Below are 13,980 nucleotides of genomic sequence, written 5' to 3'. Positions count from 1 at the left end.
TTAGGGTCAGGGTCAGGGCTAGAGTTAGGGTCAGGGTCAGGGTCAGAGTCAGGGTTAGAGTTAGAGTTTCGGTCAGGGTCAGGGTCAGAGTCAGGGTTAGAGTTAGTGTCAGGGTCAGGGTCAGGGTTAGAGTTAGAGTTAGAGTTAGGGTTAGATTCAGGGTCAGGGTCAGGGTTAGAGTTAGAGTTAGAGTTAGGGTTAGAGTCAGGGTCAGGGTCAGGGTTAGAGTTAGAGTTAGAGTTAGAGTTAGAGTTAGAGTCAGGGTCAGGGTCAGGGTTAGAGTTAGGGTCAGGGTCAGGGTTAGAGTTTGGGTCAGGGTCAGGGTCAGGGTCAGGGTTAGAGTTAGAGTTAGGGTCAGGGTCAGGGTCAGGTTCAGGGTCAGGGTCAGGGTCAGGGACAGAGTCAGGTTCAGGTTCAGGTTCAGGGTCAGGGTCAGGGTTAGAGTCAGGGTCAGGGACAGGGTCAGGGTCAGGGTTAGAGTTTGGGTCAGGGTCAGGGTCAGGGCTAGAGTTAGGGTCAGGGTCAGGGTCAGGGTCAGAGTCAGAGTCAGGGTTAGAGTTAGAGTTTGGGTCAGGGTCAGGGTCAGGGTCAGGGTCAGGGTCAGAGTCAGGGTTAGAGTTAGGGTCAGGGTCAGGGCTAGAGTTAGGGTCAGGGTCAGGGTCAGAGTCAGGGTTAGAGTTAGAGTTAGAGTTTCGGTCAGGGTCAGGGTCAGAGTCAGGGTTAGAGTTTGTGTCAGGGTCAGGGTCAGGGTTAGAGTTAGAGTTAGAGTTAGGGTTAGATTCAGGGTCAGGGTCAGGGTTAGAGTTAGAGTTAGAGTTAGGGTTAGAGTCAGGGTCAGGGTCAGGGTTAGAGTTAGAGTTAGAGTTAGAGTTAGAGTTAGAGTTAGGGTTAGAGTCAGGGTCAGGGTTAGGGTCAGGGTCAGGGTTAGAGTTTGGGTCAGGGTCAGGGTTAGAGTTAGAGTTAGGGTCAGGGTCAGGGTCAGGGTCAGGGACAGAGTCAGGGACAGAGTCAGGTTCAGGTTCAGGGTCAGGGTCAGGGTTAGAGTCAGGGTCAGGGACAGGGTCAGGGTCAGGGTTAGAGTTTGGGTCAGGGTCAGGGTCAGGGCTAGAGTTAGGGTCAGGGTCAGGGTCAGAGTCAGAGTCAGGGTTAGAGTTAGAGTTTGGGTCAGGGTCAGGGTCAGGGTCAGGGTCAGGGTCAGGGTCAGAGTCAGGGTTAGAGTTAGGGTCAGGGTCAGGGCTAGAGTTAGGGTCAGGGTCAGGGTCAGAGTCAGGGTTAGAGTTTGTGTCAGGGTCAGGGTCAGGGTTAGAGTTAGAGTTAGAGTTAGGGTTAGATTCAGGGTCAGGGTCAGGGTTAGAGTTAGAGTTAGAGTTAGGGTTAGAGTCAGGGTCAGGGTCAGGGTTAGAGTTAGAGTTAGAGTTAGAGTTAGAGTTAGAGTTAGGGTTAGAGTCAGGGTCAGGGTTAGGGTCAAGGTCAGGGTTAGAGTTTGGGTAAGGGTCAGGGTTAGAGTTAGAGTTAGGGTCAGGGTCAGGGTCAGGGTCAGGGTCAGGGTCAGGGTCAGGGTCAGGGACAGAGTCAGGTTCAGGTTCAGGGTCAGGGTCAGGGTTAGAGTCAGGGTCAGGGACAGGGTCAGGGTCAGGGTTAGAGTTTGGGTCAGGGTCAGGGTCAGGGCTAGAGTTAGGGTCAGGGTCAGGGTCAGGGTCAGGGTCAGGGTCAGAGTCAGGGTTAGAGTTAGAGTTTGGGTCAGGGTCAGGGTCAGGGTCAGGGTCAGAGTCAGGGTTAGAGTTAGTGTCAGGGTCAGAGTCAGGGTTAGAGTTAGAGTTAGGGTCAGGGTTAGAGTCAGGGTCAGGGTCAGGGTTAGAGTTAGGGTCAGGGTCAGGGTTAGAGTTAGGGTCAGGGTCAGGGTTAACTCGTCTCCTAGGCCTGTCTGCACATCTGGGTTGTCATGACGTTGCTAAGGGAAGTGTTAACACCGGAAAGAAAACGTCCCCTTTGGTTTCCACTGATGTTCTATTACACTAATGTTCTATTACACTGTTCTATTACACTAATGTTCTATTACACTGTTCTATTACACTAATGTTCTATTACACTAAGGTTCTATTACACTAATGTTGTATTACACTGATGTTCTATTATACTAATGTTCTATTACACTAATGTTCTATTACACTGTTCTATTACACTAATGTTCTATTACACTGTTCTATTACACTAATGTTCTATTACACTAATGTTCTATTACACTAATGTTCTATTACACTGTTCTATTACACTGTTCTATTACACTAATGTTCTATTACACTGTTCTATTACACTAATGTTCTATTACACTAATGTTCTATTACACTAATGTTCTATTACACTGTTCTATTACACTAATGTTCTATTACACTGTTCTATTACACTGTTCTATTACACTAATGTTCTACTACACTGTTCTATTACACTGTTCTATTACACTAATGTTCTACTACACTAATGTTCTATTACACTGTTCTATTACACTAATGTTCTATTACACTGTTCTATTACACTAATGTTCTATTACACTAATGTTCTATTACACTAATGTTCTATTACACTGTTCTATTACACTAATGTTCTATTACACTGTTCTATTACACTGTTCTATTACACTAATGTTCTATTACACTGTTCTATTACACTAATGTTCTATTACACTAATGTTCTATTACACTAATGTTCTATTACACTGTTCTATTACACTAATGTTCTATTACACTGTTCTACTACACTAATGTTCTATTACACTGTTCTATTACACTAATGTTCTATTACACTGTTCTATTACACTAATGTTCTATTACACTAATGTTCTATTACACTAATGTTCTATTACACTAATGTTCTATTACACTGTTCTATTACACTAATGTTCTATTACACTGATGTTCTATTACACTGTTCTATTACACTGATGTTCTATTACACTGTTCCATTATAAAAGATCTGTTATGTTATAAAGAATATTTCAGGTTCAATTTCTGGGTTTTTAGGATTCAGTGCTTATTGCTAACTGGCTGGATTCTAATCTCTCTGTTGTTGTAATACTAGTAAATGACCACCAGGTGGTGCCCCCATCTGAGGGCTAGAGGTCTGGGGGATAGGGTTCTGAGGGTCTGGGGGTCAGAGGTACTGCAGGGGACAGTTGAAGTCTTCTCATGAGAGCCATGCCTCCCATGGCAAGGAGCGGTACTGCAGGGGACAGGTGAAGTCTTCTCATGAGAGCCATGCCTCCCATGGCAGGGAGCGGTACTGCAGGGGACAGGTGAAGTCTTCTCATGAGAGCCACGCCTCCCATGGCAGGGAGCGGTACTGCAGGGGACAGGTGAAGTCTTCTCATGAGAGCCATGCCTCCCATGGCAGGGAGCGGTACTGCAGAGGACAGGTGAAGTCTTCTCATGAGAGCCATGCCTCCCATGGCAGGGAGCGGTACTGCAGGGGACAGGTGAAGTCTTCTCATGAGAGCCATGCCTCCCATGGCCGGTAGCAGTACTGCAGGGGACAGGTGAAGTCTTCTCATGAGAGCCATGCCTCCCATGGCAGGGAGCGGTACTGCAGGGGACAGGTGAAGTCTTCTCATGGGAGCCATGCCTCCCACAGCCCACAGACAGAGAGGGGAAAAGCAGCCTGCACCTTGGCTGCCCCTCACAATGTCACATGATGCATAGATATTACTGTACTAGATGATTACTATATAAAAATGAAGGAATACATGGAAAGTGAAGTTCAGAACATGTACAGCGCCTTCTGAAGGTATTCAGACCCCTTCACTTTTTACACATTTTCTTGTGTTATAGAGTAAATTTGAAATGGATTCAATTTAAAGAATTTGCCATCAATCCACACACAATACCCCAGAATGACAAAGCGAAAACACGATTTTTGACATTTCAGTACATTTATTAAAAGTGAAATACAAAAATACCTCATGGACAGAAATATTCAGACTTTTTGCTTTGACAGTCTTAAAATTAGTTAAAATGCAAAAATGTCATCAACAAATCACTCAATAAGTTGAATTGAGCCCATCTTAATGCAAGGATAATAGTTCATGTCATTTCAGAATAAATATCTTTGTTTTCATAGGGTCTCTGATTTGCATAGGAATCAATTACACACTGTGTAGATTAGGATGTTCTGAAGACACTGTCCATATTGTACTGACAGAGAAGGAGAGCTGTCTTCACATCCACTCCCTGCTACCTTACACACAGCAACGTAATCCAGCATCACAACTCAAACACCCAATCTAACCAACTCTTATATACATCCAGACACTCTCTCCTGTGTTATTCTCAGAGTTCATCATCAGTCTGATTTGATCATCTAATCATTCATCTGGATTGTTTCACTGTCAGTTGCATTTCCATCAAAAACAAACAAACATATATAAACAAATATATACATATTTTCTGTACCTGTAGTCTATTTCACTATCAGATGCATTTTTTTATAATTATATATATATATATATATATATATATATATGTACAGTAAGAAATAATATAACTACACACAACACACAACACCCTACACACTGGGAGAGAGAACATCTGTACCTCCAACATCTCAGTGAAAACACACCACCATCCAACTGCATCATGTTCTGATCCGTTATCTTTGAGCCTTTGGTGTTCAGTGTGATCTCCCTGAGACTACTTTACACAGGGTCACTGAAGAGTCATACCCAACCCTAAACCCTGGGTAGAGGGGCTCAGTGAATGTGGAGTGGAATGTGTGCAGGAGGGTCCGTGTGTCAGAGGAGACCCTGTAGAAGGACAGAGTGCCGGCCGGCCAGTCCAGATACACTCCTACTCTGTGGGAGCCAGAGGAGGGGACAGGTATGACAGTCCTCTTCTTATTGTGCCAGGCGGAGTAACTGTTACCAGAGCAGAGCAGACTCCAGGACTTGTCATTGAATCCCAACCCACAGTCAACACCTCCTCCTCTCCTGCTGATTCCTTTATATGTCACTCCTATATCAGCCACTCCCCCACTCCTCTCTACCTCCCAGTAACGGCGCCCAGTCAGACCCTTTCTACACAGCACCTGGTACAAGTCCTCAAATCTCTCTGGGTGATCAGGATACGGCTGCTCCTCTTTCCCACATGTCACCTTTCTGTTCTCCTCAGACAGAGAGAGGCGTCTGTCTGCTGTGTTTGGGTCCAGTGTGAGCTCACAGGCATCTGATTGAAAGGGCAGAAATAATCATCAAATCAATACAATTGAATAACTTACAACATTCACAATGTGATCTTGTTATGGTAACATCCTTTATTTTTACAAAATATTACTTATTAATTTAAAATGTTTTACAAGGGATACAACTAATTCAGATTTACTAATATTTTAGATTTACATATGAATACATTTACATTTACAGAAATTACAGAGAAAGTCGTACAGGGTGAAGAGGTCTTTAGGAGGGACCGTTAAGATATAACATACAATACTGGTGCTCTGTTTGAACTCTGCTGTACCCTGGTTCTTGAGTAATATCACAGTCCTATTCTCTACAGCGTTAGTGACTTACATTTGATCAGCCCAGGTTTGAGCCTGCACTCTTCACCATGGTCCACACTATATCAACCACAGAAGAACCCACAGAGGTTGAATGACACACTCACAATCATGTTAGAAAAATAGATACTGTGTATTAATCTCATTGATACGTCCAGCCACATATTCAGCCTTTACCTGAGTGTCTGTAGTTTACAGAGTGGATCTTTCTGTACAGCAGAGAGCAGCGCCAGTCCTGAGTCTCCTGGGTGATTGTAGCTGAGGTCCAGCTCTCTCAGGTGGGAGGGATTAGACCTCAGAGCTGAAGCCAGAGAAACACAGCCTTCCTCTGGGACTCCACAGCCTGATAACCTGGGGAAATAGTTTCACTCCGTCTGATATCAATAATCTGATTATTCCTCTCTAATGAACATGTGCAGCTTTAAATCCTCTTCATTTTCCAGTTGAAAGGTCACATATGAATGAGGAATACAAATAAATACATGTAGCCACACGATTATGTGGTGCAAGAATTGATGAGTGAAACTTATAGTTGCTCTCAACAGGGGAGCAAGCAACCATGGATACATTTGTAGTCACTGGATTTCTACGTCTGGTATAATGTATTTGCTGGCTATTGGGTTAGTGCAGTATTGTGTAGTCCCATGAGCTGATCTAAGGCCAGGTGGGTCAAGATTTGAGCAGGGCAACATATTCAGAGAGTGAAGACAGAGCAGCCCCCCCTGCCACCACACACACACACACACACACACACACACACACACACACACACACACACACACACACAAACACACACAAACACACACACACACAATAGTAATTGATTGGAAGATAATGTACATTGTCTGTCTCAATCATTGAGCCTGTCTGTGCAAGTATCATTGATTCCATAGAATAATAATGTAACAGACACTTAGGAATGATGCGTCTGGCAACAAGAATAGTCTCAGACCTCACCTCAGTGTCTGTAGTTGACAGTGTGGACTCCCCAGTCCAGCAGAGAGCAGCTTCACCCCCCCGTCACCAAGATCATTATTACTGAGGTCCAGCTCTCTCAGGTGGCAGGAGTCTGAGCTGAGAGCTGAGGCCAACGCTTCACAGCATCTCTCTGTGAGGTCACATCCATTCAGCCTGAATGAGGAATACAAATAAATACATGCAGCCAAACCATCACTGTGGTGCATTATGATATTAATTCATGATTCAAGCCAATCACGGGCATGTTTGTAGTCAATGGATTTCTCAGTCTGGTATATTTGCTTGCTATTGGGTTGTGTAGCCCCATCAGCTGATTTCAGGCCAGATTGGTGAGGAATTGAGGAAAGAAAGGTTATTGAGAGAGTGCCCCCACACCTAACCACACACACACACACACACACACACACACACACACACACACACACACACACACACACACACACCTATGATATAGGAATTGATTGGAAGATAATGGACATTGTCTGTCTCAATCATTGAGCCTTGCAGTGCAACAAGAGTATCATTGATAATGTAACAGAGACTTAGTAATGATGTTTCTGACAACAAGAATATTCTGAGACCTCACCTCAGTGTCTGTAGTTGACAGTGTGGACTCCCCAGTACAGCAAAGAGCAGCTTCACCCCCCCGTCACCTAGATGATTATTACTGAGGTCCAGCTCTCTCAGGTGGCAGGAGACTGAGCTGATAGCTGAGGCCAACGCTTCACAGCATCTCTCTGTGAGGTCACATCCATTCAGCCTGAATGAGGAATACAAATAAATACATGCAGCCAAACGATCACTGTGGTGCATTATGATAAGAATTCATGAGTGAGAGTTACAGTTGCTCTCAACAGGGTAGCAATTAACCATGGATACATTTGTAGTGACTGTATTTCTACGTCTGGTATAATATATTTGCTAGTTATTGGGTTAGTGCAGTATTGTATAGTCCCATGAGCTGATCAAAGGCCAGGTGGGTCAGGATTTGAGGAGGGCAAACATATTCAGAGAGTGAAGACAGATCAATCCCCCTCCCACCACACACATACACACACACACACACACACACACACACACACACACACACACACACACACACACACACACACACACACTATAGTAATTGATTGGAAGATAATGTACATTGTCTGTCTCAATCATTGAGCCTGTCTATGCAAGTATCATTGATTCCATAGAATGATAATGTAACAGACACTTAGGAATGATGTGTCTAACAACAAGAATAGTCTGAGACCTCACCTCAGTGTCTGTAGTTGACAGTGTGGACTCCCCAGTCCAGCACAGAGCAGCTTCACCCTCCCGTCATCTAGATCATTATTACTGAGGTCCAGCTCTCTCAGGTGGCAGGAGTCTGAGCTGAGAGCTGAGGCCAACGCTTCACAGCATCTCTCTGTGAGGTCACATCCATTCAGCCTGAATGAGGAATAAATACAAGCATTAAGTCATTTTGACTCAGAGAAAAATGTACATATGTGATGTGTTCTATCATTTCCAGTTGCATGTCGCCGCACCTAATGACACTTTCATCCAAAACCCTTACATGGGCTGTTTTGGGATTTTAACATATTTCACTAGAACAACATGTTTTCTAATCATTTCACTTAGTTTTAAAGGTGAAATCATCAAGTATCCATACTTTTCATGCCTTAAATGATGGATAGAGCGTTCAGTTCTAGATGAGTGGCAAGCTCCTTAAAACAGCAATGTAAACTCACTGGCAAAAGAACTCACTCACTCCACTTTCACTAAAATAAAGCTGACAAACTCATTAGCTGAACTGTGAACACAGCCGGCCATGTTATTATATATGCTACCTATGTTATTTGCTTAATGTCTGACCAAAAGTCTTCATCTGAGCCGCAGTGTGAGTATCGCGAGTGGAATGTGATAGTCGTTAGGTTAGAGTCAACATCAGGAGTGGATTTCTCCAAACCAGTGTTCAGTTCTCCGACTGGAGCTGCCTCTTTCTAACTCATTATTGGGAGTTTATAACCCAAGTATCAATACAGTGTTTTGTCCATCTACTTACAGTGCCGTCTTAGAGGCTGTGACCACTGGCAGCAGCCTCAGAAGACCCTCTTCTGATCTGGAGTACTTCTTCAGGTCAAACACATCCAGCTCTTCTTCTGAAGTCAGCAACACAAAGACCAGAGCTGACCACTGTGCAGGTGAGAGTTGGGTTTCTGAGAGACGTCCTGAGCTCAGGTAGCTTTGGATCTCCTCCACTAGAGAATGGTCATTCAGCTCATTCAGACAGTGGAACAGATTGATGCACCTTTCTGGAGAGGGATTCTTTCTGATCTTCTTCTTGATATACTTGACTGTTTCCTCATTGGTCTGTGAGCTGCTTCCTGTCTGTGTCAGAAGGCCTCGTTGGAGATTGGACTGATTGGACTCCAGTGAGAGGCCCAGGAGGAAGCGCAGGAAGAGGTCAAGGTGACCATTCTCACTCTGTAAGGCCTTGTCCACTGCACACTTGTGCAAGTCAACCAGAGGTTTGCGTCTGAGTGATGACCAAAACTTCCTGTGTGAGGATTTCTGTTTGTCCAGTGGATTCTCATTGCTGTTGTTGAATGTGAGGAACACATATAAAGCAGCAAGAAACTCCTGGATGCTCAGATGCACAAAGGTGAACACCGGCCTCCGACTGTTCTTCCCCTCCATCTTAAAGATCTGAGTGCATAAACCTGAGTACACTGACGCCTCTCTGACATCAATGCCACTCTCTCTCAAGTCGTCCTCATAGAAGATCAGATGTCCCTTCTGCAGCTGACGGAATGCCAACTGTCCAAGCTGAAGAATAATTGTTCCTGTGGGAATCTTCTCTTCATTCATTTTGTCAATCTGAGATTCCAGGAAGTCTATGTAGATCTCAGTCAGAGTCTTGGGCATCTCTCCTCTCTCTGCTCCACCCAATAGTCTCTCTAGAACACTGGCTATGAGCCAACAGAACATTGGTATGTGGCACATGATGTGGAGGCTCCTTGATGACTTCACATGGATGATGATTCTTTTGGCCAGGTTCTCATCACTGATTCTTTTCCTGAAGTAGTCCTCCTTCTGTTTTTCATCGAACCCCCGTATCTCTGTCCATTGGTCAATGTACTTTCGGGGAATCTGATTGGCTGCAGCAGGTCGGGAGGTTATCCAGATGAGGGCAGAGGGGAGGAGCTCTCCTGCGATGAGGTTTGTGATCAGGACGTCAATGGAGGCCCGCTCTGTCTCGTCTCTCAGAACTTTTTTGAAGTTCAGAGGCAGTCGACTCTCGTCCAGGCCATCAAAGATGAACAGAATATTAGATTCCTTTCCCAGAGTTTTGATTGGTTTCATTTCAGGGAAAGATCCATGAAGCATTTCAATCAGACTGCGGTCTTCTTCTTCTTTGTCAGGATTCATTTGGCGAAAAGGAAGCAGAAACAAGAAATCAATGTGCTTGTTCTCATTTCCTTCTGCCCAGTCCAGAACAGTCTTCTGCACACAGAACGTCTTTCCCACTCCAGCGATGCCAAGCGTCAGCACTTTTTTTTTTTGGTCAGGCCGGGGTTTGAAAATGTTGCTGGTCTTGATGGTCTTTCCTGTGGCTGGGGTTATGGATTGAATACGTGTGACTTCATGCTCAGTACTGACCCCTCCCCAGGCCCCCTCGATCATGTGCAGCTCGGTGTAGGTGTTGTTTAGATCGATGCGATTACCTTCCGTTGACGTCCCCTCATGTATCTTATTAACCCTCTTCTTGTAAGAGGATTTCAGTTCGTCTTGAACTGCAACACAGAGTTCATTCTTCAATATTGTCAATATTGTGATTTTTATCAATATTATTGTGATTACTATCATTGAAATCCAATTCATTATTACCACTTTTACTAGACGTCAGATGCAGGTTACAATGTGAATGTGTGTGTGTGTGTGTGTGTGTGTGTGTGTGTGTGTGTGTGTGTGTTGGTATTGTTATTAATCAGAGTGAGTTGCTTTTGCATTCATTCATACAAATTCAGTCTTTTAACTCTGACAACACAAAGGTGGAACTGACCTTTATTCCATTTCAGTTTGTCTCGACCTGACAGTTGCTCTGTATCTGGAAAAAACAACAATTCAGTTATTCTTCTATGATATTGTCATCATATCTCATTCTTGTTATACTGATCACTTTTATTATCACTAGTAATCAACCCAATCAACACTATATGATGAGAAGCCAGCTAGAACATGAAAACAGGCACAGCTCCAATGTGTTTGTGTGTGTGCAACCGACACAGATGACAACTTTTTGGGCTTTGAGAAGACATCCCAGGATACATCATCGAGGACTAAAGCATGAGACACAGAAGCAGCTACGACAACACTGGCCTGATGAGGATGCAGGGAAAACCTGCTGCTCTTGACTTGGTTGACAATTCTGCGTCACATTCACAATGTACAAAATGGCTGCCATGGGTAAGGACATACTTATTTTGACTGTTAAAGCGAAGTCACAAATGGCTGAACGGTATGTATCAGGTGTCATGCTGCCAGAAGCTGTATGCCACCAAAAAAGCCAGCAATTGGTGCATGTGGGATTATTTAAACTTTGGGAGTGAGTTTATCACTTTTTCAATTGAGAAACACTCACCCCTCTGAACTCACTCCACAGTGACCCCAGCCGTTGACATAAGCACAACTGCAGATCTGAGTCACGGCACCAATACAACCGGCGTCACGCTGCCACACACAGTATGGCTTTCTCGTACACAAGCTAACACAAGTCTCAAATCTGTGTCCTCTGTATTGCCACCACACTTTACTGCCCACCGAAGCACCCAATGTTAACCAGCTATGCCACAGATAAGCTGAATGGCACGGATGGGTGTATTTCAACTTGAGGAGTGACTTTACCATCTCATCTCGGTTACATACACAGGCTTTTACACTGCTAGGCTTGAACACACTGTGGACCTGATTGCTAGTGCAGTTAGACAGGTGTTGCTATCAATAGTCACAATTCACAAGCATTCCCATGTGATGGCAAGTTGGTTTATTGAGAATGGTGACAAGATTTTTACTAATGTGCCGAATACATCAAATATTGTTGTTATGCAGAAATGGTTTGTTTTCCAAAGCAGGTATTTATGTATGTTAGTATATATGTACATATGTTGGTATGTATGTATGCATATATGTATGTTTGTATGCATGTATGTTTTAATATGTATTAATATGTATGTATGTATGTATTTATGTATGTATGTATGCATGCATGTATGTTGGTATGGTGGTATGTATGTATGTAAGTAAGTATGTATGTATGTATGTATGTTAGTATGTATGTATGTATGTATTAATATATATGTATGTATGTATGTATGTATGTATGTATGTATGTATGTACATATGTATGTATGTATGTTAGTATGTATGTATGTATGTATGTATGTATGTATGTATGTATGTTAGTATGTATGTATGCATATATGTATGTTTGTATGCATGTATGTATTAATATGTATGTATGTATGTATGTATGTATGCATGTTAGCATGTATGTTATTATGTATGTATGTATGTATGTATGTGCATACGTGCATGCGTTTGTGCGTGTGTGAAATGTTAGTATGTTTGTATATGTGTATGTTATTTTGTATGTATGTACATATGTACGTATGTATTTATGTATGTATGTTAGTATGCATGTATGTATTTATGTATGTATGTATGTATGTATGTATGTATGTATGTATGTATGTATGTATGTTTGTATGTATGTATGTATGTATGTATGTATGTATGCATGTATGCATGTATGTATGTATGTATGTATGTATGTACATATGTTAGTATGTATGTATGCATGTTAGCATGTATGTTATGTATGTATGTATATATGTATGTATGTATGTATGTATGTATGTATGTATGTATGTATGTATGTATGTATGTATATATACTGTATGTGCATACGTGCATGCGTTTGTGCGTGTGTGAATGTGTGGCTGTGTCTGTCTGTCTTTAACATGATTGGAACTCACCTGTGATATGTTCATATTCTCTCTTTAATGTTTCAGCGAGCTGGTTCTGGTTCATCTTCCTCAGGATCTCCAGTGTGATCTCCACAGCCTCGTCATGGCCGTAGGTGTCCACCAGCTTATCCACAGTGTCCAGCTTGTCAGCTCCATCCAGTTGGCTTGTTGGGATGTGATGGAAGCCTTCTGGTATGTTCTTAGTCAGGTACCATATAAACAACTTCAGGTCTGTCGTGACCAGCTCCTCCAAAGTATTCAGCAGCAGCTCAGAGACAGCAGCCATTGTGGATCGCTGAGAATACATGAACAAATGAGCTGTAGGTGTGGAGATGGTTTGGTTTGACCACCACTGGCCAAGTGCTCCATGGCTGAATGTGTGGTTGCTCTAAGTTGTGTACAATGTTTACAGTCTTGGTTTATCACCTCTGTGCTGTCATCAACTGATTTTGGATCACTGAGAATAACACATGAGAGCAGGTGAGCTGTCATACTGACTACCTACCAGCAGGTGAGCTGTCATACTGACTACCTACCAGCAGGTGAGCTGTCATGCTGACTACCTACCAGCAGGTGAGCTGTCATGCTGACTATCTACCAGCAGGTGAGTCGAACAGAGAAAACCAGGAACATGTTGAGCTACCTTCCATAATTATTATTTTTTTCTGTAAGAAGAACCAATAAATACCCTGATATCCAGTGTTACCCTGTTGAATGTTCTTATTCTGAACTAATGCCTTTTTTCCAATTAAAAATATTTTAAAAAACAACAGTACCTCATCACGAGTGTGATTCTAAATCACCTCCACTACATTCACCCCCCTTTGAACTCCCACATGAAGGAGAGGTAAGGAGTGCACATTTCAGGATGAAGGGTAGAGAATCTGAAGCACACAGAGTATCTCTGACCCTGACCCAGAAGACTCCATCAGCCTCAACTATGAAGTTTCTCTGAATGTACAAAAGGAAATGGTGAGGGGGTGGGGGGTTTCCTGTTGCCACAGAGCTGATGTCAGAGAATTGCAGGGCTGACTGTGTGGTATTCTCCTCATGTACACGACAATATTTACAACAAAGTATCAATCAATCAGACTTTACTTGTACAGCACACTTCATAAACACTTTAACACAATGTCCTTCACAGAGAGAATAAATAATTAAAAGGGAAAGGTGCTATAGAAACACAGGTGGATAAAAATAAATTAGATAAGGTATTTTAGTCATTAAAAGAGGGGCTGCAGGGATGTCATTGATTTTCCTCCTCCTCATTTTCAATACAGCTGAGAAGAAGACTTGAGTTTGGAAGTGTGGTTTGATGCCACAGCCAACGCCCAAAATGGGTGAATTAGGACGTAACAATTCACTGATTCACAATTCACCAACCATGCTCTGTTCTCAAGAAGTGCTCTGTTCTCTTTGTTTTGAACATGTTGGTGCTAGG

At 43.1% G+C, this 13,980-nt stretch overlaps 2 protein-coding genes across 2 annotated transcripts in view; one reads left to right on the top strand and one right to left on the bottom strand.

Moving 5' to 3' along the window:
• The window catches only part of LOC310823744 (tripartite motif-containing protein 16-like), a gene marked incomplete at its 5' end in the record, with an annotated part of 101,651 nt that overhangs the window by 81,634 nt on the left and 6,037 nt on the right, over window positions 1-13,980 (top strand). The gene's annotated exons all lie outside the window — the stretch shown is intronic.
• On the bottom strand, window positions 4,561-12,825 carry LOC310823627 (protein NLRC3-like; the record flags this gene model as incomplete). The annotated part of the gene is made up of 5 exons (XM_083696510.1): window positions 4,561-5,210; window positions 5,558-5,600; window positions 7,878-7,959; window positions 8,576-10,307; window positions 12,549-12,825. 5 exons carry the CDS (start codon window positions 12,823-12,825, stop codon window positions 4,660-4,662), a joined length of 2,685 nt encoding a protein of 894 aa, XP_083552636.1. The 3' UTR covers window positions 4,561-4,659.

The sequence above is a fragment of the Argentina silus genome, assembly GCF_951799395.1.
Source record: "Argentina silus genome assembly, chromosome: Y".
NCBI classification, from domain to species: Eukaryota; Metazoa; Chordata; class Actinopteri; order Argentiniformes; family Argentinidae; genus Argentina; species Argentina silus.
Note: the sequence above shows the minus strand (reverse complement) of the source record. Positions and strands in the feature narration are given on the sequence as shown.